Here is a 24963-nt window from a genome sequence, read left to right on the forward strand (position 1 = left end):
GTGAAGAAATTCTTCCTCATCTCTGTTTTAAATGATTTGCCCGCTATTTTTAGACTGTGGCCCCTGGTTCTGTGCTCCCCGGCCATTGGAAACATTCTCTCTGAATTCAGCCTGTCCAGGCCTGCCATAATTTTATATGTTTCGATGAGATCCCCTCTCAATCTTCTAAACTCCAGTGAGTACAAGCCCAAACTATTTAATCTCTCTTCGTAGGTCATTCCCGCCATTCCAGGTATCAGCCTGGTGAATCGCCGTTGCACTCTTTCCATGGCAAGAACATCCTTCCGCAGATGGGGCGACCAAAACTGTACACAATACTCCAGATGCGGTCTCACCAGCACCTTGTACAGCTGTAGTAAGGTATCCCTATTCCTATACTCGAACCCCCTTGATATGAAGGCCAACATACCATTTGCCTTCTTAATCGCCTGTTGCACCTGCATGCTCTCCTTCAGTGACTGGTGCACAAGAACACCCAGGTCCCTCTGCACTTCCCCATCTCCCAATCTATTGCCATTTAGATAATAATCTACCCTCCTGTTTTTACCCCCAAAGTGGATAACCTCGCATTTATCCACATTATAGTGCATCTGCCACGTATCCGCCCATTCCCCCAACCTGTCCAAATCACACTGTAGCCTCCTGACATCCTCATCAGAGCCCACCCCTCCTCCTAGTTTAGTGTCGTCAGCGAATTTGGAAATATTGCATCCAATTCCCTGATCCAGATCATTTATATATATTGTGAACAGCTGGGGTCCCAGGACAGATCCTTGCGGCACCCCGCTGGTCACTGCCTGCCACTCCGAAAACGAGCCGTTTATTCCAACTCTCTGTTTTCTATCCGCCAGCCAGTTCTCTATCCACGTTAATACTTTGCCCCCAATCCCATGAGCCTTAATTTTGCATGATAATCTTTTGTGTGGAACCTTATCGAAGGCTTTCTGGAAGTCAAGGTACACCACATCCACTGGCTCTCCCCCATCTATTCTACCAGTTACCTCCTCAAAAAATTCCAGCAGATTAGTCAAACACGATTTACCCTTTGTAAATCCATGTTGACTCTGTCCGATCCTTTCCCCATTTGTCAAGTGCTCCGCTATTTTATCCTTAATAATGGACTCTAGCATTTTGCCCACAACCGATGTAAGGCTTACTGGTCTATAATTCCCTGCTTTCTCTCTACCCCCCTTTTTAAATATTGGGGTAACATTAGCTACCCTCCAATCCACGGGTACTGTTCCCGAGTCAATGGAGTTCCGGAAGATGATCCTTAGAGCATCTGCTATCTCCAGGGCAACCTCCTTAAGTACCCTAGGATGTAGTTTATCAGGCCCTGGGGATTTGTCGGCCTTCAGTCCCCTCAACTTACCCAACACCATATCCCTAGAGATACTAATTTCTGTCAGCTCCTCCCTCTCATTAGTCCCTATGTTTGCCGATATTCCTGGGAGGTTATTTGTGTCCTCCTTTGTGAATACAGAACCAAAGTATGAGTTTAATTGGTCTGCCATTTCCTTATTCTCCATTATATATTCTCCCGAATCAGACTGCAAGGGACCGACTTGGGATTTTACCAGTCTTTTCCTCCTGATATACCGATAAAAGCTTTTGCAGTCTGTCTTTATGTTTGCTGCAAGTTTACTTTCGTATTCTATTTTCCCCTTCCTGATTAATCCCTTTGTCCTCTTTTGCTGTATCCTGTACTGCCCCCAATCTTCCGGTCTGGTGCTTTTTTTTGCCAGTTGATATGCCCTTTTTTTTGATTTTATGCTGTCCCTAATTTCCCTCGTTATCCACGGTTGAGTCACCTTTTTAGGTTTATTTTTATGCCAAACCGGTATAAACATGTTCTGGAATTCTTCCATTCTATCTTTGAATGCTTGCCATTGTCTATCCACTGTCAATCCCCCCAGAAACACCACCCAATCAATCTTACCCAATTCCCGTCTCATACCCTCGTAATTCCCTTTATTTAAGTTCTGGACCTTAGTCTCTGATTCAATTTCCTCACTCTCCATCTCGACTGAGAGCTCGATCATATTATGATCGCTCTGACCCAAGGGGCCTCGTACAAGAAGATTGCTGATAAGTCCCTTCTCATTGCACAATACCCAGTCTAAAATGGCCTGATCTCGAGTCGGCTCCTCGACATATTGGTCCAGATAACCGTCCCGAAAACATTCCAGGAATTCCTCCTCCTCAGAATTTTTACTAATTTGGGTAGTCCAATCAATATGTAAATTAAAGTCACCCATGATGACAGCTGTGCTCTTATCGCACGCTTCTCTAATTTCCCTTTTTATGCCTTCCCTCACCTCCATATTACTATTTGGAGGCCTATATATCACACCCACTAACGTTTTCCTCCCCTTGCTATTTCTCATTTCTACCCATACAGATTCCGTTTCATCCGAGTTAATATCCTTCCTTTCCATTGCATTAATCCCCTCCTTTACCAGCAATGCTACCCCACCTCCCCTACCTTTTTGCCGATCCTTCCTAAATATTGTATATCCCTGGATGTTAAGTTCCCAGCCTTGCCCACCCTGCAGCCACGTTTCTGTAATCCCAATCAAATCATACTTGTTTACCTCTATTTCCACAACTAATTCATCCACCTTGTTCCTAATGCTTCTAGCATTAAGATACAAAGCCTTCAGGCTTGCTTTTTTCACACTCTCATTATGAATTAGTTTGGCCCTTTGTGTTTCTCTCCTTTGCTTATTGCTTCTCACCTTTCTACCATCTATTTCTGACTTCATATGACTTCCCTCTTTTCCACTACCTAGGTTCCCATCCCCCTGCCAAATTAGTTTAAATCCTCCCGAACCGCCCTAGAAAATATTACCCCGAGGACATCGGCTCCCTCACAGTTCAGGTGTAGACCGTCCCCTTGGTACAGGTCACTCCTCCCCAAGAACTGGTTCCAATGCCTCAGGAATTTAAATCCCTCTCCCTTGCACCACTGCTCAAGCCACGTATTTAGCTTATCTATCTTACTCTCTCTAAACTTATTAGCTCGTGGCACTGGTAGCAATCCAGAGATTACTACCTTTGAGGTCCTACTTTTCAATTTAGCTCCTAACTCCCTAAATTCAGCTTGTAGGACCTCCTCCCTCTTTTTACCTACATCGTTGGTACCTACATGTACCACGACAACTGGCTGATCCCCCTCCCCCTTCAGAATGCTCTGCACCCGCTCCGAGACATCCTTGACCCTTGCACCAGGGAGGCAACATACCATCTTGGAGTCTCGGTCTCGGCCACAGAAACTCCTATCTATCCCCCTTACAATTGAATCCCCTATCACTATAGCCCTATCCCTCTTTTTTCCGCCCTTCTGTGCAGCAGAGCCAGTCATGGTGCCCTGAACCTGGCTGCTGGTGCCTTCCCCTGATAAGTCATCTCCCCCAACAGTACCCAAAACGGTAAACCTGTTTTGGAGGGAGATGACCGCAGGCGACTCCTGCACTACCTTCCTGCCTTTACCCTGCCTTTTGGTCACCCATTTACTGTCTGAGCTAGCCTTTACCTGCGGTGTGACCAACTCACTGAATGTGCTATCCACAAGATCCTCAGCATCGCGTATGCTCCAGAGTGAGTCCATTCGCAGCTCCAGCGCCGCCATGCGGTCCGCTAGGAGCTGCAGCTGGACACACTTCCTGCACACATAGTTGTCAGGGACAGTGTCCCTGATTTCCCACATGGCACAGGAGGAGCATGGCACGGGTCCGAGCTGCCCTTCCATGACTTAACCCTTGCAATACCCTTTTATTTACTACGATTTAGCTTAATTATTGAATTCTACTTAGAATAAGTTTGTGAAAGTACTCACCAACCAGTCACCTACCTGTTTTCTGGTGTTGTATTTTCACTGCCGCCTCCTGTCCTGGAACCTTTTCCACCTAGGTTAGGCTTCTGAAATAAAATAAATTGAACCTACCTTTTCAACTTCCCCTAACCCCTAAAAGGTTAGAGGAGGTGGAAGGGTGGGAGACACTACACTGTAGTGTTTCGGGTTTAGCAACAGCTCCACCTATATAAGAGTTACTGGCCTCCTGCTCTCCTGATTGCACCAGCTGTGAAAGAAAAAGCCCGCGAAAGGTGAGCTTTTAAACTCTCCCGCCTCGGGCTGCTTCCGCGCAGGTCCGCTGCTCCTCCGGTCTCGGGGCTGTGGGCCTCGGTGCCTCTGACTGCTCCCTCTCAAGCCTTTAAGCTCTCCCGCCTCGGGCTGCTTCCGCGCAGGTCCGCTGCTCCTCCGGTCTCGGGGCTGTGGGCCTCGGTGCCTCTGACTGCTCCCTCTCAAGCCTTTAAGCTCTCCCGCCTCGGGCTGCTTCCGCGCAGGTCCGCTGCTCCTCCGGTCTCGGGGCTGTGGGCCTCGGTGCCTCTGACTGCTCCCTCTCAAGCCTTTAAGCTCTCCCGCCTCGGGCTGCTTCCGCGCAGGTCCGCTGCTCCTCCGGTCTCGGGGCTGTGGGCCTCGGTGCCTCTGACTGCTCCCTCTCAAGCCTTTAAGCTCTCCCGCCTCGGGCTGCTTCCGCGCAGGTCCGCTGCTCCTCCGGTCTCGGGGCTGTGGGCCTCGGTGCCTCTGACTGCTCCCTCTCAAGCCTTTAAGCTCTCCCGCCTCGGGCTGCTTCCGCGCAGGTCCGCTGCTCCTCCGGTCTCGGGGCTGTGGGCCTCGGTGCCTCTGACTGCTCCCTCTCAAGCCTTTAAGCTCTCCCGCCTCGGGCTGCTTCCGCGCAGGTCCGCTGCTCCTCCGGTCTCGGGGCTGTGGGCCTCGGTGCCTCTGACTGCTCCCTCTCAAGCCTTTAAGCTCTCCCAGTCCCTGTTGGAACACCTCCTTAGCATCGTCCAATATTTTGGACAGTCGTTTAGGTTTGACGTCGTCCTCTTTACAGGAATCTACAGTTAGTGCTTGTATGGAATGCCAGTCCACATTTATTCTCCGGATCCATTCCTGTCCCAGTAGTGGCGGACCTCCATCAGGTAACACATACAAGTCCATTTCCTGACTTTCTTTACCATTGTAGACCACATTTACTTTTATCTTTCCGATGGGGTATACTATTTGCCCCGTGTATGTTTTCAATACAATCTTCGTATCCCTCAGGGGAATGTGCGAGAATAACCTTTTGTAATCTTGCTTATTCATGACCGTCAATGCCGATCCAGTGTCCAATTCCATCTTCACTTGGACTCCTGCTATCCGAAGCATGACCCAGATAGTTTGGTGGTCTGCTGTGTTACCCACATTATGTATTTTTAGACAACCCAGTTCCTTACTGCTGGAGTCTGAATCCGTCTTCTGTTCATCCGAACTGTTCTCTGTCACCTTGTGTACTTTTTTGTACTTCTCCTGCGGCGACTTTTTGCTGCTGGTCTTCTTTCCTGACCGGCATACTCTCGCTATGTGACCAAGTTTGCCACATTGCCTGCATTCTTTATTTTTGAACCAGCACTGGTTCTGGTCATGCGTTGTCCTTCCGCAACGATAGCACTTTACTGCGCCCAATGCCATTTCATTGGTGCTGAATTCCAATGGCCTTTGTTGTATCTCTGCAGCGCCTCGTGCTGCTGCCTCGTGCGATGCTGCAATGCTGAAAGCTTTGTCCAGCGTAAGATCCTTTTCCTCTAGCAGTCGCTTCTAGGTTCCTTCCCTTAGGAGTCCACACACAAACTTATCTCTCAGTGCGTCTGCTAGTCCTGTACCGAACTGACAGTACTTTGATAACTTGTGCAGGTCGATTAAGAATTCAGCGTTGCTTTCCCCTTTAAGTTGAATTCTTTTGTAGAATTTAAATCGTTCCGCTATCAGCAGCGGCGTGGGGTTTAAATGCTTTTGCAGGATAGTAACAATATCCGCGAAACTCTTTCCTACCGGTTTATCTGGTGTTACAAGGTTCCTGAATAACCCGTACGTCTTCGCACCCATCGAGTTTAATAGGGTTAGTGCTTTCTTATCCTCCGGTACCTCATTCGTTGTACAGTAAACTTCGACGTGTTCCACATAAGTGGCCCAATCTTCCACATCGCTATCAAAAGCAGTGATGTTACCCGTTTTTGGCATCCTTGTTGAGTTTCCTTTCCTTCGGATATGATTATTATTATTACTAAAAAAAAAAATTTTTTCAAAATGGCAGCTTCCCGCGCTTGGCGGCTTTTCCCGCGCTTGTCTTCTTCCCCTGCCAACTCAAAATGGCGATTCCCGCGCTGTTGCCGTTCGCGCCTCCCAGCGGTCCTTTATTTTCCCCTACGCTGCTGCTCTTGTTCCCCGCCGCTCCCGCGGTCCTTGTGGTCATAAACGCTTTTCTGGCTGCTGCGCGTCTCTGCCCCGATTGCAGTCCGGCCCCTGACACTGGCTGCGGTCGTGTTCTCCGCCCTTTTCGTCGTTTCCCTCCCCTTCTCTTACTGAGAACTCGGCCGACTTCCCCCCCGTGCCGCTCGATCGGGCTTACCCGCCGCTGTCGTCGAAGGGATGTTCACTGATGTTTGACTTCGTGGCCAAAAACCAATCCGGGTTCCCGATGGCCTCCCGTGCGATGCAGTGCCCAGCAGGATGTTGAGGGTGGATGTCCTTGTTCAACGCCCGTTTCAGAGGACGAAGCTTCCTTTGATGCAACTGCCGCTAGGTAAGATCAGACTCGTCGCCACTGTTGAGTCTGTGTTTTCAAATGTAGTTATGCTGAATAACAGGACACAGACTACAGAAATAATTAAACAGGTCTTTAGTGATTGAGGGTCAGGGCTGAACTGGGATACACTTTGCTCCACAGGGTTTATATACCGGTGTGGTCACCACCGGTACTACAACGTACAGGAGCCATCAAAAAGTAGTCCATCACCTTAAGGTATCCTCTTAAGGTGGTACAGGTTACATACACTACATAACTGACTTTGGGTGATGGTGTAAATGGGCAATATCGATTCATCCAACCATTATACATCTCACCATTGAAGTCAATGGAAGTGAAAATGGAGAGAGATGTATAACGGACGGCTGAATCGATATTGTCGGTTTTATACTGTCACCCAAAGTCAAAATTATGCCCTAGATGTTTTTAAAACCTGACTTTCCTGGTCCTTGACAGTTCTGCTGTGGAACCAGCCATGAATAGGTGTGGTTCAGGTTGAGTTGCCGGCTAACCTTTCCTATCTTCCTTACACAAAATTCTGCCCATCTAGCATTTTATGTTGGAATAGGAAAACTGCCAAACAGCGTTCAACACTTGAAAAGAAATTCATTATCTGCCACATGGTGAAATTGCAAAAGGAAGAATGAGACAGATTTACAATGCTATTCCTTAAGCGCCTGGTTCTGGTAAACTTTTGGGAGGAAAACAGGTTTTTGCATTTAGTACAATATACATGTGCTATATCACTTTAAAATTGAAGTGACCCATTGTGATGGAGAGATCAAAGCCAGATTGATATATCCACTAATTTTAGTCGTGCTGCTTTGAGAGACATCAAACAGAAGGCAAACACTTTGCTACAATGGGGGAGAGAGAAGCTGCTGGGTGGGGGTGAGGGCGAATGAATCTAGCACTGCTGTCATGCCCCTCCTACCACTCACTCAGAGTTACATTGATGGAGGTCTTGGAGCAGGTTACCCATCTTCCCTCTTGACTGCAGATGCTGCTTTGCCTGGGAGACCTGAATAAGTGGAGGGAAAAATAACAATGAAAAAAAGTGGGAATATGGGAGTATGTAACACACACATGTACAGGCACAGGCTCACACACATGCATACAAAATTAAAATGAGCAAACATAATAGATACTTCTCAAGTTACTTATGTATTCAAAATTGGTCATATATTTGAAAGTATAATACCATTTCTTCATTTTTAGGGACCTTCGTGCAACTTCCATTTCTCTTGATGTTCTCAAAAGTATTTTAGAGAGTACAATAAATATCGTCAACCTGTAAGTATACTTATTGTCAGTAATTACTACCAGTAAATGTTTTTTCTGCATTAATATCAGATATTTACTATATACATACACCCAAATATATTTAATGTATCTATGTTTCAGCATTAGTCTGTTGGGAGTTTTTGAGGCACTAAATACCTACTTATTAAATATTAGTGCAGTGGCCAAGTAGTTTCATAAAAGTGCAAAAACCATATACTCGCAAAGATTAATGGTGATTATCTTTACGATACTATATTTTAGGAATCAAGTTTTAACTTTATAATCTCTGAAAGTTAGAATCAATTCAAAATTTGAGGCACGCTCATGCACTCTGGATAATAGTCTGTTGGCACACATCACTGAAAAGATGTTGCTCATAGGTCCTGGGTTATAATTAGCCATGTTTACAGCATACTATAGAACAGCTGATATCTGTATTTTTAGTACAGCTACCATTTTTCATCCCCGTTCTCTGTTTATTCCTCATTTGTTGGCTTCAGTAGATAATTGCAAATGTCATTGTCCTAGTTACATGCTTTACAATCTACAGCATACAAATCACCCTTCTATATCATAGAAGACTGTGCTATTTCTGGTCACTGTATTTGTTAAATGTCTTGTGAGCTTTAGGCTTCAGTTGTATCAGTTACTGTAGTCTGTACTCGTATAACATTTCGAACCACTTCTCTACACACCTAGGGGGAGCAATTCAACTTTGCTTTGCCCATTCTTTGGCCATAAAATGAAGGATAGGGGACAAATTTTGATCGTGACCTCCCCCACCCCAACTGTCCTGCAAGTGCCCTGGTCGCAATATTGGAAGCGGGCACACGCCTGAAACAGGCATCAGGCGCCTTGCATATGCAAATTGGTTCCTAACATTGGTTGTAGAACCCCGATGCACCTTGCAAGCTCTGCCTAGTCATACCAGGTCTTGAGCGACCCATCCAGCTATCCTTCATGGGACTGCCGGAGACCTCTCAAGACATAGGCACAAACCTTTTTAAAGTTTACATTTATGTGGAGCTAGGAGGAGTAGAAGTGATCTTCCTGACTCGAAAAAAAATACTGATGGCCCGGGCTTGCTCCTCCTCCACTTTGCCTCCTCCCCCAGGACCTAATTACGGGTCGGCTCGGCATCGGAGCCGACTGGAATTCATCAGGCCCTGACCAGCGTGCTACATCGGGTTGCCCGATTGGTGGCTACAGATCACCTTTCAATCAAATGAGGTCCAACGCTAAATTTGGCTCGGGCTGGCAAGGAGCAGTACGGGAAGCAATTTCTTCACCGAGCCGACTTGCCACTCATTTTGGGTGCAAGTTTAATTTCATTGCCAACCTTTATTGTAAAATGCACTCCCAGACTGTTTCCAGAGTAATTTGTTTTACCCACATTGCACTAAACCATCATGGCCTTCAGATGCATCACCTTTCACATAGTTTAAAGATAGCTATTCCATCAATAACCAACATGTAATTTTATAAAAATTATGGAGAATCCTTAACAAATTCCCTCGCTGGTAAAATTTCATAAAACATTAAATGGTATATTTTTTGAGTCCTTACCTATCGCCAGCATGCATCACAAAATTATGGTGTGTTATTGACATAGATTTTCCAATAAGTGCTAGCAGTTGGTGAGGTACCTTGTCACTGATGAAGACTTGGAAAATCTACCCACGAGAGTAAACCTCCAATGGGGGAGCTTCTACAAGTGCAGCATTAGTTGCAAGCCACTGGAAAATGAGAAAAGCTACAGGATATTATTTGCATACATTCTCCAAATATAATTTCAGCAGTAATCTCAAAATCTCGCTATGGTTTAAGAACTGAACTAAACATGATTCAGTACCTCCAGAGGTAACCCGTTTTTTGTGAATTGTAACTTTTAGAAGTCATCATTTCAAAAAGGAATGGGGGTGGTCTTGGTGGTGTATGTCCTGATAATTTCACATATGACATAAGTTAGAGATTTCTCAAATGTCGAACTTTTTGTGGATACCTACTTAAATTGATGGCGAATGTTATGATAGCTCTATCCTACAGCAACCAGAGTGGAGAAATTCGACATAGTGTGCTACCCATAACATTATTGGTCTTTCAGATCTGGCATAAATTTGAAAAGATGTATGTCCAGCAAAAGAACTTTATTCCTGTAGAGAAGAAGCATAGACAGCTGGATTCATTAAGTGAAAATATTTTTTCACAATTTGCTATCGGATGGGGAACCCCAGCTACCAAATACATGCTGCAGATTTTTCAAACTAGAGAGTCATACAGATTTAATCTATGATAGAAATGACAGAAGCACCATCCACAGACCCTTTACAAAATGCCCAGAGTAAGCCTATTAGGTTGCTGTCAGTGATTCCCTACTCCTCCACAGGGCGCGCTGTTGAAGACCCTGCAGATGGCAATCTTTGAGAAGTCACTGAACTGACGAGAACTTCCCCTTTTATGGTGTAATATCGCTGTTGAAAAACCCCGAAAAAATTAAGCCTTGTTCAATGAGGTGTAACTGGGTTTTTAATGGCGTACTAAGTTGGTAAACTATTTAACTGTAGTGTAATTAGTGGGATTGATTGATTTAATTTAAACTCAATTAAAGGGTAAGTCATGACAGGACAGCCCGGTCCTGTGATCTGCTCCTCTGCGATATGTGGGAACTCAGGGACACTTCCTGTGTCCCTGACAACTACGTGTGCAGGAAGTGCACCCAGCTGCAGCTACTGACAGACCGCATTGCGGCGCTGGAGCTGCGATTGGATGCATACTGGAGTGTTCACGATGCTCGGGACATCGTGAATAGCACGTTTAGGGAGTTGGACACACCACAGGTAGAGGTTGGACAGGAAGAAAGGGAACGGGTGACCAACAGTCAGAGTACTAGGCGCAGGCAGATAGTGCAGGGGTCCCTTGTGGCCATCCCCCTCTCCAACAGATATACCACTTTGAGTACTGTTGGGGGGGTGGCTTATCAGAGGAAGGCAGCAGCAGCCAACTTCCTGGCACCAGGGATGGCTCTGCTGCACCGAATGGGAGGAAAAAGAGTGGTAGAGCTATAGTAATAGGGGATTCAATTGTAAGGGGAATAGATAGGCGTTTCTACGGCCGCAAACGAGACTCCAGGATGGTGTGTTGCCTCCCTGGTGCAAGGGTCAAGGATGTCTCCAAGCGGCTGAAGAACATCTTGGAAGGGGAGGGTGAACAGCCAGTTGTCGTGGTGCATATAGGCGCCGACGATATAGGTAAAAAGCGGGATGAGGTCCTAAAAGCGGAATATAGGGAGTTAGGAGGTAAATTAAAAAACAGGACCTCAAAGGTAGTAATCTCAGGATTGCTACCAGTGCCACGTGCTAGTCAGAGTAGAAATAGAAGGATACTTCAGATGAATACGTGGCTAGAGGAATGGTGCCAGGGGGAGGGATTCAAGTTCCTGGGACATTGGAACCAGTTCTGGGGGAGGTGGGACCAGTTCAAACCGGATGGTCTGCACCTGGGCAGGGCTGGAACTGATGTCCTAAGGGGAGTGTTTGCTAGTGCTGTGGGGGAGGGTTTAATGGAAGGGGGTTGGGAACCTGAGCAGGGAGACAGAGGAAAGGGAAACAAGGATAAAAGCAAAAGATAGGAAGGAGAAAAACAAAAGTGGCAGTCAGAGAAATCAACGGTTTAAATCAAACGTGGCCACAGTAAATAATAATTCTAATAGGTCTAAGAGCGTTAAAAAAAACAAGCCTGAAGGCTTTGTGTCTTAATGCGAGGAGCATTTGTAATAAGGTGGATGAATTGGCTGCGCAAATAGAGGTAAACGAATATGATTTGGTTGGGATTACGGAAACGTGGCTCAAGGATGGCCAAGACTGGGAACTCAACATCCAGGGGTATTCAATATTTAGGAAAGATAGGCAAAAAGGAAAGGGAGGAGGGGTAGCATTACTGGTTAAAGAAGGGATTAACACAATTGTAATGAAGGATATTAGCTCTGATGATGTGGAATCTGTATGGGTAGAATTGAGAAATACTAAGGGGAAAAAAACATTAGTGGGACTAGTATATAGACCTCCAAACAGTAAGGCGGAGGTTGGGGATGGCATTAAAAGGGAAATTAAAGAAGCGTGCAATAAGGGCACAGCAGTCATCATGGGTGACTTTAATCTACATATAGATTGGGCTAACCAAATTACTAACAATACTGTGCAGGAGGAATTCCTGGAGTGTTTACGGGATGGTTTCCTGGACCAATATGTCGAGGAAACAACCAAAGATCAGGCCATCTTAGACTGGGTATTATGTAACGAGAAAGGATTAATTAGCAATCTTGTTGTACGAGGCCCCTTGGGTCGGAGCGATCATAATATGATCAAATTCTTCATTAAGATGGAGAATGAAGTAGTTGACTCAGAAACTAGGGTCCTCAATTTACATAAAGGAAACTACGATGGTCTGAGGAGCGAGTTGGGTAGGATTGATTGGGGAATGGCACTCAAAGGGTTGACGGTGGTTGACGGTAGATAGGCAATGGCAAACATTCAAAGACCGAATGGATGAACTACAGAAGTTGTTCATCCCAGTTTGGCATAAAAATAAAACAAAAAAGGTGACTCAACCGTGGCTAACAAGGGAAATTAGGGATAGCATAAGATCCAAGGAGAGGACATACAAATTGGCCAGAAAAAGCAATAATCCTGAGAGTTTAGGATTCAACAAAGGAGGACAAAGGGATTAATTAAGAAAGGGAAAATAGAGTATGAGAGTAAGCTTTCAGGGAACATAAAAACTGACTGTAAAAGCTTTTATAGATATGTGAAGAGAAAAAGATTGGTGAAGTCAAGCGTAGGTCCTTGCAGTCAGAATCGGGGGAATTTATAATGGGGAACAAAGAAATGGCAGACCAACTAAATACATATTTTGGTTCTGTCTTCACAAAGGAGGACACAAATAACCTCCCAGAAATACCAGGGAACATAGGGTCTGATGAAAGGGTGGAACTGAAAGAAATCAGTATTTGTAGGGAAATGGTGTTAGGAAAATTGATGGGACTGAATGCCGATAAATCCCCAGGGCCTGATAATCTACATCCCAGGGTACTTAAGGAAGTGGCCCTAGAAATAGTAGATGCATTGCTGGTCATCTTCCAGAACTCAATAGACTCTGGAACAGTACCCATGGATTGGAGGGTAGCTAATGTTACCCCACTATTCAAAAAAGGTGGCAGAGAAAAAGTGGGGAATTATAGACTGGTGTAGCCTGACATCGGTAGTGGGGAAAATGCTAGAGTCCATTATAAAAGATGTAATAGCAGAGCACTTGGAAAGCAGTGACAGGATCGGACAAAGTCAACATGGATTTACAAAAGGTAAATCATGCTTGACTAATCGACTGGAATTTTTTGAGGATGTAACTGGTAAAATAGATAAGGGAGAACCAGTGGATGTGGTGTATTTGGACTTTCAGAAGGCTTTCGATAAGGTCCCGCATAAGAGATTAGCGTGCAAAATTAAGGCACATGCGATTGGGGGCAAGGTATTGACTTGGATAGAGAACTGGTTGGCGGACAGTAAGCAAAGAGTTGGAATAAACGGGTCGTTTTCCGACTGGCAGGCAGTGACTGGTGGGGTACCGCAAGGATCGGTCCTAGGACCCCAGCTGTTCACAATATATATTAATGATCTGGACGAGGGAATTGGATGTAATATCTCCAAATTTGCAGACGACACAAAGCTGGGTGGGAGGGTATGCTGTGAGGAGGATGTCATGAAACTCCAGTACGATTTGGACAGGTTAGGTGATTGGGCAGAAACATGGCAAATTCACTATAATGTGGATAGATGTGAGCTTATCCACTTTGGTGGCAAAAACAGGAAGGCAGATTATTATTTGAATGGCAATAGATTGGGAGAAGGGAAAGTGCAGAGAGACCTGGGTGTTCTTGTGCACCAGTCGCTGAAGGTAAGCATGCAGGTGCAGCAGGCGGTTAAGAAGGCAAATGGTATGTTGGCCTTCGTAGCAAGAGGGTTCGAGTACAGGAACAAGGATGTCTTGCTACAGTTGTACAGGGCCTTGGTGAGACCACATCTTGAGTATTGTGTGCAGTTTTGGTCGCCTTACCTGAGGAAGGACATTCTTGCCATGGAAGGAGTGCAGCGAAGATTCACCAGGCTGATGCCTGGGATGGCAGGAATGACTTATGAGGAGAGATTGTGTCGATTGGGCTTATACTCACTGGAGTTTAGAAGATTGAGAGGGGATCTCATTGAAACCTATAAAATTCTGTCAGGCCTGGACAGACTAGATGCTGGAAGGATGTTCCCGATGGTCGGGGAGTCCAGAACCAGGGGTCATAGTCTAAGGATAAGGGGTAGGACATTTAGGACTGAAATGGGGAGGAATTTCTTCACCCAGAGAGTGGTGAACCTGTGGAATTCTCTGCCACAGAGGGCGGTGGAGGCCAATTCATTAAATATATTCAAGAAAGAGTTGGATATATTTCTTAAGGCTAAAGGGATGAAGGGGTATGGGGAGAAAGCAGGGACTGGGTACTGAATTTGGATGATCAGCCATGATCTCATTGAATGGCGGAGCAGGCTCGAAGGGCCGAATGGCCTACTCCTGCTCCTATCTTCTATGTTTCTATACTGCTGAATAGCCTCTCTGGCCCTGAAAAACTAATTTTCTATTTGTGGACTATCAAATGTTTCCATTATGATAAAAATTTCATATTTTTTAATGTAATTTTTTAAAAGTTTGTTTATGATATTTCATGTTCTACCTTAATCCCATGTGTATGTCTCAATCTTTACTTCACTCTGTGTAAAATTTATAAAAAGTGAAGGATAATCAGTGAATTTTACTTCCTGGTTTGCTGTCTGTGAGAATTCCTCAATGTGATTGGCTGCTTAGTCTGCTTGATGACATCACTGTTGCTGGACACTGGTGATCCCCCAGACTTGGCGCCAGAATCAAATTAATGTTGGGAAATGTGAAATTGATACCACAGAGATTGCTAGATCTTTCTGGGCAGCTTTCTTTGAGGTCATGGTGAGCGCCATCACTTCGATGCTGACCGCAAAATCTGGGCCATTATTTCAGATCCTTGGGGGAGGAAAGCATACATTTGATCTGCCCCTTAAACTTAAGTGGCGATTTCCAAAGATCAAGGGAAACTGCTTAGGTTGTTTGACTCTTGAAAACATCCTGATGGATGTCAAGGATTCATTCTGCCATGTGGCACTTCACCCACAGCACTGGAAGTCTTGAGGCTCTGTCTAAAATGGATATGTTACAAATATAAGGAACACCCCATCTCATTCACCTTGACATTCATTAGTGTTACCGCCTGACCATGGAATATGACCACATGGTGTCCACCGGTTTGCTTGAAGTCTTCTGCGTTTGGTGGGCATCAGAGGACATTGGCATTTATTTAGGCTAATTTTCCAAATTATCATTAAGTTACTGCCACATTTCTTTTGGTCTTGTGTCTTTTTGGGTAGGAGCAAGTCAGCTGAATCTTCCGCCAATGCAGTCACATGTCATAACTCTTACTCATTCTCTAGCTCCCTGAGGGAATGAGGTTTCCCAAGTCCCGTCTTCGCACTGAGAACACCCTCCATTTTGTCATATGGCACCATCACTATATGTGGGACTGATTAAGAACAGACTTAGCAGCTCAAAACTGGGCATCAATGATGCGATGGGGGCCATCAGCAGCAGCAGAATAGTATACCACCACAATCTGTAACATCATGGCCCGGCATATCCCTCACTGCAACATATTCAAGGCAGATGACCAACTTTGGTTTAATAAGCACAGAAGAGCATGTTGGGAGCTGCATCAGGCACACCTGAAAATGAGGTGCCAACCTGATGAAACTACAACACCGGCCTACATGCATGCTAACCAATGAAAGCAGAATAGTACAGACAAAGCTAAGCGGTCCCACAACACTCTGCAGCTTTATCACATACAGACGTGAAGAGTGGTGGGCAATAAGCAACTAATGGGAAGAGGAGGTTCCATGAACATCCAGATCCTCAATGATAGCAGAGCCTAGCATGTGAGTGCAAAAGACAAGACTAAAGTGTTTGCAACCATCTTCAGCCAGAATTGCTGAGTGGATGATCTTTCTCAACTTCCTCCGGAGGTCCCCACCAATGTTCCCTTTAATTCTAGACACAAAAGGCATCAAGGGGTATGGGGAGAGAGCGGGAATATGGTATTGAGATAGAGGGTCAGCCATGATCATATTGAATGGCGGAGCAGTTTCGAAGGGCCGACTTGGTCTACTCCTGCTCCTATTTTTATATGTTTCTAATTTTTTTGGGGTGCATTGTCCATTCAAAATACCACGCAAGCGCAGTTTTTCCCATTTAAAAGTAGGTGAGCCGGCTGCGCAGGAGCTCCAGAGTGCTGCGCGGCCACATGGCCGTGCAGCTTAAAGGGAACATTGGTCCCCACTATTACAGATGCCAGTCTTGGCCAATTTGATTCACTCCATGTGATTTCAAGAAACAAGTGACTGCACTGGACACAGTAAAGGCTACGGGCACTGTTGCCTTGCCAACGACATCCACATCCCAGGAACAAATTTAAAAAAAGTTGTGGCTCAGTTGGTGGCACCCTCACCTCTTAAGTCAGAAGGCTGTGGGTTCAAGTCCCACTCCAGAGACTTGAGCACAAAAATCTAGGCTGACACTCCAGTGGATTACTGAGGTAATGCTGCACTGTCGCAGGTGCTGTCTTTCAGATGAGATGTTAAACCGAGGCGCCGTCTGCTCGCTCAGGTGGACGCAAAAGATCCTATAGAACTATTTCAAAGAAGAGCAGGGGAGTTATCCCCGGTGTCCTGGCCAATATTTATCCCTCAATCAACATCACTAAAACAGATTATCTGGTCATTATCTCATTGCTGTTTGGCTGCCGCGTTTCCTACATTACAACAGTGACTACACTTCAAAAGTACTTCATTGGCTGTAAAGCGCTTTGGGACGTCCTGAGGTCATGAAAGGTGCTATATAAATGCAAGTCTTTCTTTCTTACTCCCTGTGGCAAAGGATTCTACACTTCAGTAAAGAACTTTCACCTAATCTTTCTTCTTGCTCTCCTCGTGGCAATATTAACTTGATGATCCATCGTCACTGACTTCTCAACTAAAGGAAATAGTCTTTCCCTATTCACCCCATCAAAACTCTTCATAGTTTAAAAACTTCTATCAAATCTCTTTCTCTGCTCCAGTGGAAGTAAGCCCAATACTTCAAGTCTTTCCTCATAACTGTAGTTTCTCATCCTGGCATCATCCTCATGAATCTATGCTGTACAAACTTTATGGCCTTAATGTTCTTTCTATATTGGAGCATCCAGAATTGCATATAGGACTCTAACTGTGGGCTAACTATTATCTTATGCAAATTTATCATTAATTCTTTACTCTTGGAGTCTATGCCCCCTATTTGTAATGGCCAATTTTGTGGCTTTATCGATCTGCACTTGCACTTTCAAGGAAATATGTTTTTGAACTTATAGTTCCCTCTGTTCATCCACATCTTCTGCACCTTTTCCTTGATTGTATACGCCCATTCCATGTTTTTCTTCCCAAAATGTATTACCTCACACTTGCAATTAAGTTGTGTCTTCCCATTCCAATAACGTGTCTGTCTTCCTGAAGTGTTTGTCCTCCGCATTGTTTGCCAAACCCCCTACTTATGTGTTGTTGACAAATGTCAATATTGTGCTCCTTGTGCTGAAGACTAAATCATCTATATATTTGAAATACAAAGTGAACCCAACTCTAATCCCTGGAGTACACCCTTCTCACAATCCAAGCAACATCCATTAACTGCAACCTTTGTTATTTACTAGTCCACTAACCAACTTCCTATCCATGTTGCTCCATTTTCCCTTATACCATATGTGTATCAAGCCTCCTGTTAGATAATTTAGCAAATATCCTCTGAAAATCCATGTACGCTATATGTACTGCTTTCCCTTTATCTATGCAATGAGTCACTTATTCCAAGACTTTATTGAATTTGTCAAAGACAATTTGCCTTTCACAGATTTCTGCTGGCTCATTTTGACTACTATGCACCTCTAAAACCATCTCTAAGTGCTGCACACAAATTACTTTTTGAAGTACGAAGAGTGTCAAAAGGAAGAGATATAGAAAAGCAAGTATTCTCTTGGCAGGTTGGAGCATTTATTTGTAGGGTGATAGGTTCCTTTGAGTCCAAGATGCACAGAAATAGATTGGAACTCTGAATGGTATAGTTAGTCTTACAGAGCATCCAAGATTGTGACTGTATGCAGTGAGTGCACTTCTAAATACACAGCAGCACAGTGGTGACAATCAACAAAGAACTATTTCCAATGTGTCTGCCTAGTTGCACTTGATGCTTCATTGGTGTTCTTTAGAAGACCAAAGGAAGCTGCAAAGGAATATTGATAAGATGGGAGAAATGGGCTAAAAAGTGGCAGATGTAATTCAGTGTTAGTAAGTGTGAGGTGATGCATTTTGATCGAAAATAACAGCAGTAATTATACTCTGAATGGAAGAAGACGGGTTTAGGGCAATAGATTCACAACAACATCATCTCAGGTTGAAGTGGTCGTAAAAAAACTAACGAAATTCCAGGTTTTATCACAAGAAGTATAGAATATAAAAGCCATGGGGTAATGGTGAGCCTATTTAAAATCTTAATAAGACCTGTTAGACTATTGTGTGCAGTATTGAGTGCCACACTATAGGAAGGATATTGAGGCTTTAGAAAGGGTACAATGCAGATTTATTAGGATGCTACCTGATTTGAGGAAATACAAATATGTGAAAAATAGTTTTTTTTCCAGTTAGAACAATAGAGATTACAGGGTGATATAATAGAATTATGAAAGGATGAGACAGGGTAGATAGAAGCAGACTGTTTCCAATAGTTGAGGGGTCAAGAACAAGACGCTATAGACAGAAGATTAATACAAGAGATTTAGAACAAAGGGCAGGAGAAACGTCTTTACTCAGAGAATTGTGAAGCTGTGGATTTCACTTCTAGGGTTAGTGGATGAGGCAGAAATTATTTCATTCAAAATTAGTTTGGATAGGTGGATGATGGAAAATGGGATGAAAATGGGATATGGGAATAGGGTGGGTTAATGTGATTGGGACTATTTGTTGGGTTGAGGGTAAACACTGATATGAACTGTTGGGATGAATGGCTTGTTATAACTTCTATGTATGTACTCATGCTTTCAACTAAACACGATCAGTAGCTGAGTGCTATTAGCCTAATTTTCCCCCCAGCTTAAATGGATTTTGCTTGATTAATGAGAGATTTTAACTAAAATTCCACCTTGGTAGCTGATACTTTGATGGGATCTAAAAAATAATACTTTAATAAAGCTTACAATGGAAAATGTTTTGTACATGCCAGATAATTAATCATGTGAGAGTTCATCTGAGCAGTTTTGCAATCTGTGCTTGAAGTTAAGCTTTATATGAATGTACAGTGCAGCTTTTGCAGACTACTCCTTCCCTCTGATGAAGGCTCTATTGCTTTATGAGAAGTGACAGCTCTTGCACCACTTTCAACACTGCATACATGGGACTTGGATTTCATCCAAACATATTCTCTTTCTGAACCTTTCCAGTCTTGTGACTTAAATAGAATGTGTTTTTTAGTCGTGGAATTGTCGTTGGACCTGTAAATTTTAGGTCATGTTGTCCCATGACCAATCTACCCTGTAAGTGTGCCAGTCACCATATTGGATCGGGCGATTTTTAGTTGTCCAGGCCGATTTCCTGGAAGTAGCGGGGGCCTCATGAATACATAAAAATTAGGGTCCTGCGGCTGTTTAAAGTCCCTTTTGTATTGATTTCTTTGTGAGTTCAATGACGAGACATTTATGAAAGAGAATGTCTTTTAATCTAAAGCTTGTTCAACTCTTTATACAAGCATTTACAGGAGACATCAGGCTAGTGATGCATCTAGAACGAAACTGAAACTAAACTAACTGCCTTGCTTCTCTCGGTCACATGCCCTCTGCTGGTCAGGCACAAGCAATCAATACATGCAAACATGCTATTAAGGCATCATAATCGAACAGGCAAATACCATCTCTATTTGCTGATATCATTACATCTCCTTTTCTTAAAACAAAAGTATTTTACTTTTAACTAACAACATGTTTTCTTTGTATTAATCTGCATATTAACTGTAACACTTAATGAACTTACATTATCATTATCAAGGTTTTTTAACCTTGCTTTGTGTGTTCACATGAAATATGTCAATACACTAGAACTTGAAGAAAGAATAAGATAACATTACTTCCTTCTATAACAATAGTCCTTAAATTTGCTCAATGAGTCTCTCAGGAGGCTTCACGTGTCTTGAGGATTTTCTGATTGATTGTCCTTGAATCTGAGTTGTTGCCTCAGATGATTGGTTCTCAGCTGTGTGATCACGTTGTTCAACAGTATCAGTCTCTTGACCTGCTGTGGCTGGTCCCATGAGAAGATCTCGGCGATTTCTTCTCAGAACAGCACCCTCATCTGTCTGAATGGTGTATGATCTTGGTTGAACTTCACTCAGGACAGTTCCCTTCTGAGTCCATGTGTTTGTTTTGTCTTTGAACCTTACTTGGTCACCAGTGTGGAGTTCAGGTAGGTTTTGTGTTCCTCTGTCATAGTAGTACTTTTGCTTTTCTTTCTGTTGCTCTTTGAACTTCCTCACTTTCTCCCCCTCTTTTGTTTTCAGGAGGTTCTCCGGGATGGGTAGGTTTGACCTTAGCCGACGTCCCATCAGGAGTTGGGCTGGTGACATACCACACTCGAGCGGCGTTGTGCGGTATACAAGCATGCTCTGGTAGAAGTCAGTTCCACTGTCTTTTGCCTTGTACATCAGTCTTTTCACTGTGTTTGCGGGCTCTCCTGGGTCAACAGCTCTGGACAACGTGTCTGCTGTATACATCAGCTTACCCAGTATGTACGCAACATTCAGTTCATCATAGACTGTCTCTCCTTCGCTTTCCACAATGAGGACTCTCTTTACCAGGTTCAGTCTCTCACAGGCTTTTAAACCTAGTATGGCTTGCACATCCTTTGGCACCACGATTAATGCTAGCGTGTGCTCTCTGTCCTTGTGTGTTACTTTGACAATGCATCTTCCTTTCACTGGTATATCAGTACCTGAGTATCCTGTCACTTTCACTTTTATTCCATGTATCTTTGGTCTGGGTCTAATTTTCTTAAAATCAGTCTCTGATATCACATTAACTTGTGCTCCAGTATCCAATTTAAATGGAATGTGTATGTCATTCACTTTTAGTATCAACATCCAGTCTCTTTCTTCTTTTTTGTTTTCAGACACAACATCTACATAGAACTCCTCTATGTCGCTTTCATCTACTGCATGGGCCTTGCTTTGTTGCATTTGGTTCTTACAGCAACGGGCATAATGGTTGTTTTTGTTGCAACTATTGCATGTTTTACCATATGCTGGACACTTTTTTGGTGGATGCTGTGTACCGCATCGACTACATGACTTTCGATTGTCCCTTTCATTTTCGTTCGCTGGCCATGCCTCTTTTTTCACATTGGCGCTCTTTTTGTTAAATGGTTTGTGTCCGTTCTTACTCACTGCATCCACGTTGCAGTTATTGTCACTGAACAGCTCCTTTGCCTGCAACTTCACAGTCTCTGTAGCCTTACACAGTGCTATGGCTTTTCCCAGGTCTAGATCTTGCTCTCTTAGCAGTCTTTCCCTTAGACCATTATCTGGAATACCACACACCAGTCTGTCTTTTATCAGCGAGTCTGCCAGTCCCCCAAATTCACACGATTTGCTTCTGTTTCTCAGTTCAGTCACATACTGATCAATAGTCTCACCCGTTTTCTGTACACATGTGAAAAATCTGTGCCTCTCAAACGTCACGTTACGTTTAGGTATGCAGTAGGCCTCAAACTGTTCCATTATTTTATCTAGCTTCATTTTGTCTCCATTAGCAGCGAATGTGAAGTTATTATACACCTCCAGCGCTTCATCACCCACGACATGTAAGAACAGTGACGATTTCTGTTTATTACTTTTCTCGTCAGCTCCGATTGCTGATAAATACAACCCCACACGTTGTTTGAACCTTCTCCAATTTTCAGCCACATTACCTGTCAACTGAAGCGTCGCCGGTGGGTGTAAACCTTCCATTTTTTCACTTCGTTAGCTATTCTCCAATGGTAAGCAACGATGTTCACTTTTGGCTTGCTAATATGTGGAGAGCTGATTTCACTTTAGATTTTTCCTCTTCATCTCTTTCAATCACTTCTGACACCATGTATTGATTTCTTTGTGGGTTCAAGGATGAGACATTTATGAAAGAGAATGAGTTTTAATCTAAAGTCTGTTCAACTCTTTATACAGCATTTAGAGGAGACATTATGCTAGTGATGCATCTAGAACGAAACTGAAACTAAACTAACTGCCTTGTTTCTCTCGGTCACATGCCCTCTGCTGGTCAGGCACAAGCAATCAATACATGCAAACATGCTATTAAGGCATCATAATCGAACAGGCAAATACCATCTCTATTTGCTGATATCATTACACCTTTTACCAAATTGAACTATTGGAGCACTGGATGCATTAATTCTTAAACCTGCCCACTAATCCTTGGCACCAATAGATGGGATGGAGGCTGCACAAGTGTTATTTAAAGGTATCGTCAGCTGCGTTCAGACTGTGGGCCTTTGGGCTTTATACTCTACCAATGTGGGTGTGCTGCTTGGTCTGTCACTGGGGCTGGAGGATGAGGAGGAGCAATTCACAGTGCAGAAACCTGCAGCTGCTGGGAGAAGAGTGTGACGGAGGGAAGGGTGCAGGTGGCCTTACAACATGAGTATCTACAGCAACAGAACGTCTTACCTACACAATACTGAGGAGCAGTGCGCCTAGTGACTGCTTCACCAGGGAGGCTGTGACATAACCACGTCACCTGTTGCAGCACAAACTGCAGCACAGCACCAGGTCGCACACATCATTGTCTGTGGCTCTGAAAGTGACTGTGGCCCTGACTTCCTATGCCTCGGGGTCTTTTCAGGCTGACATTTGCAACGTCAGTCAATTTGCAGTGCTTTGTTGCACCAAGCAGGTGGTGGATGTGGTCCTCGCTAAGCGCAACAAACTCATACATCTCCCCATGCAGGCAGAGAAGCAAGAATAAACAGCTGTAGTTTTGCCAGAATAGCAGGCGTCCGACAGGTACAGGGCATCATTGATTGCACCCACATAGTCTTGTGTGCTCGTATATGAAGACCCCGACCTATTCCTAATTAGGAAGGGTTTCTACTTACTCAACATTCAGCGAGTGGGCACCACACCTCAGGAAGGATATACTAGCCTTGGAGGGGGGGTGCAGTGCAGAGTCACCAGAATGATACCAGGGCTAAAAGGGTTAAATTATGAGGACAAATTGCATAGACGAGGTGAGTATTCCCTTGAATATAGAAGATTAAGGTGTGTTAAAGGATTTGATAGGGTAGATAGAGAGAAACTATTTCCTCTGGTGGGAGAGTCCAAAACAAGGGGCATAACCTTAACATTAGAGCTGGGCTGTTCAGGGGTGATGGCAGAAAGCAATTCTTCAGACAAAGGATATTGGAAATCTGGAACTCTCTCCCCGAAAAAGTTGTGGATCCTTGGCCAATTGAAAATTTCAAAACTGAGATTGATAGATTTTTGTTAGCCAACAGTTACGGCACCAAGGTGGGTAGATGGAGTTAAGATACAGATCAGCTATAATCTAATTGAATGGCGGTACAGGCTTGAGGGGCTGAATGGCCTACTCGTGGTGTGTGATGACAGGTGGCACATCATGTAGATGTGTGCCCAATTTCCTGGCAGTTGTCATGATGCCTTTATCCTGCACCAGTCCTCAATCACCCCATTTTTTCCGCCCAGACAATCGGGTGTCAAGCTGGCTGTTTGGGTATGTCCTGAGCACGTGGCTTGTGACACTTGTCAGGAGCCTGAGCACAGACGCTGAGAACCTCTACAATGAGAGTCACGTCTGTACTAGAGCTCTGATTGAGCAAATGATTGGCACTCTTAAACAGAGGTTCCACTATCTGGATAGGTTTGGGGCTGTCCCAGATCACAGCTCTGCGAGCGTCTCTAGATTTGTGGTGGTATGTTGCATGCTCCGTAACTTTGTCCTGGGTAAGAAGAATACCTCTGACCTGCGGTAGTATGGCATTTATGTGCCAGCTCCAGTTGAGTTTCTGGTCAGTGGCGACCCCGGGATGCTACTGGTGGGTGACTCGCCGATGGTAATGACATTAAATGTCAAGGAGAGGTGATTATGCTCTGTTTTGTTGGAGATGGTCATTGCGTGGTACTTGTGTGGTGCAATCGTTACTTGCCGCGTATCAGCCTAAACCTGGATGTTGTCCATGTGTTGCTGCTTGCAGGCATGGTCTGCTTCATTATCTGAGGAATTGCGAATGGAACTGAATACAGTGCAGTCATCAGCAAATAACCCCACTTCTGACCTTATGATGGAGGGGAGGTCATTGATTAGGCAACGGGAGATTTTTGAGTCTAGGATACTGACCTGAGGATCTCTTGCTGTGAAATCCTAGGCTGAGATGATTGGCCTCCAACAACCACAACCATCTTTCTTTGTGCCAGTATGACTCCAGCCACTGGAGAGTTTTCCCCTGATCCCAATGACTTCAGTTTTACTAGTTCTGGTGCCACACTTGTTCGAATACTACCTTGATGTCAAGGGCTGTCTCACTCACTTCCCCTCTGTGATCTAGCTGGTGTCCATGTTTGGACCAAGGCTGTATGAGGCGTGGAACCGAGTGGTTCTGGCAGAACCCAAACTGAGCATTGGTGAGCTGATTATTAGCAAGTGTCGATTGATAGCAATTACAATTTACAATTTAAATCGCTTTATTGGCATGATAAGTTACATCTTATGTTGCCAAAGCATCAAAATACATTTATGGTTCAGCACATAAACGCAGTTCTATTCATACAGTGTATATCACTGTTGACCACT

The 24963-nt window shown here is 44.3% G+C and overlaps 1 protein-coding gene across 2 annotated transcripts in view; it reads left to right on the forward strand.

The window, feature by feature from the left end:
- The window catches only part of LOC147117022 (uncharacterized), a 242969-nt gene that overhangs the window by 185864 nt on the left and 32142 nt on the right, over positions 1-24963 (forward strand). For both annotated transcript variants that reach the window (XM_085987596.1, XM_085987597.1), the window contains one exon: positions 7851-7925. In XM_085987596.1, coding sequence (XP_085843722.1) covers positions 7851-7925 — 75 coding nt within the window. The remainder of the gene's footprint in view (positions 1-7850; positions 7926-24963) is intronic.

This window comes from Somniosus microcephalus, chromosome 5 (genome assembly GCF_052327205.1).
Source record: "Somniosus microcephalus isolate GS21.2 chromosome 5, FLI_Smic_1.0, whole genome shotgun sequence".
NCBI classification, from domain to species: Eukaryota; Metazoa; Chordata; class Chondrichthyes; order Squaliformes; family Somniosidae; genus Somniosus; species Somniosus microcephalus.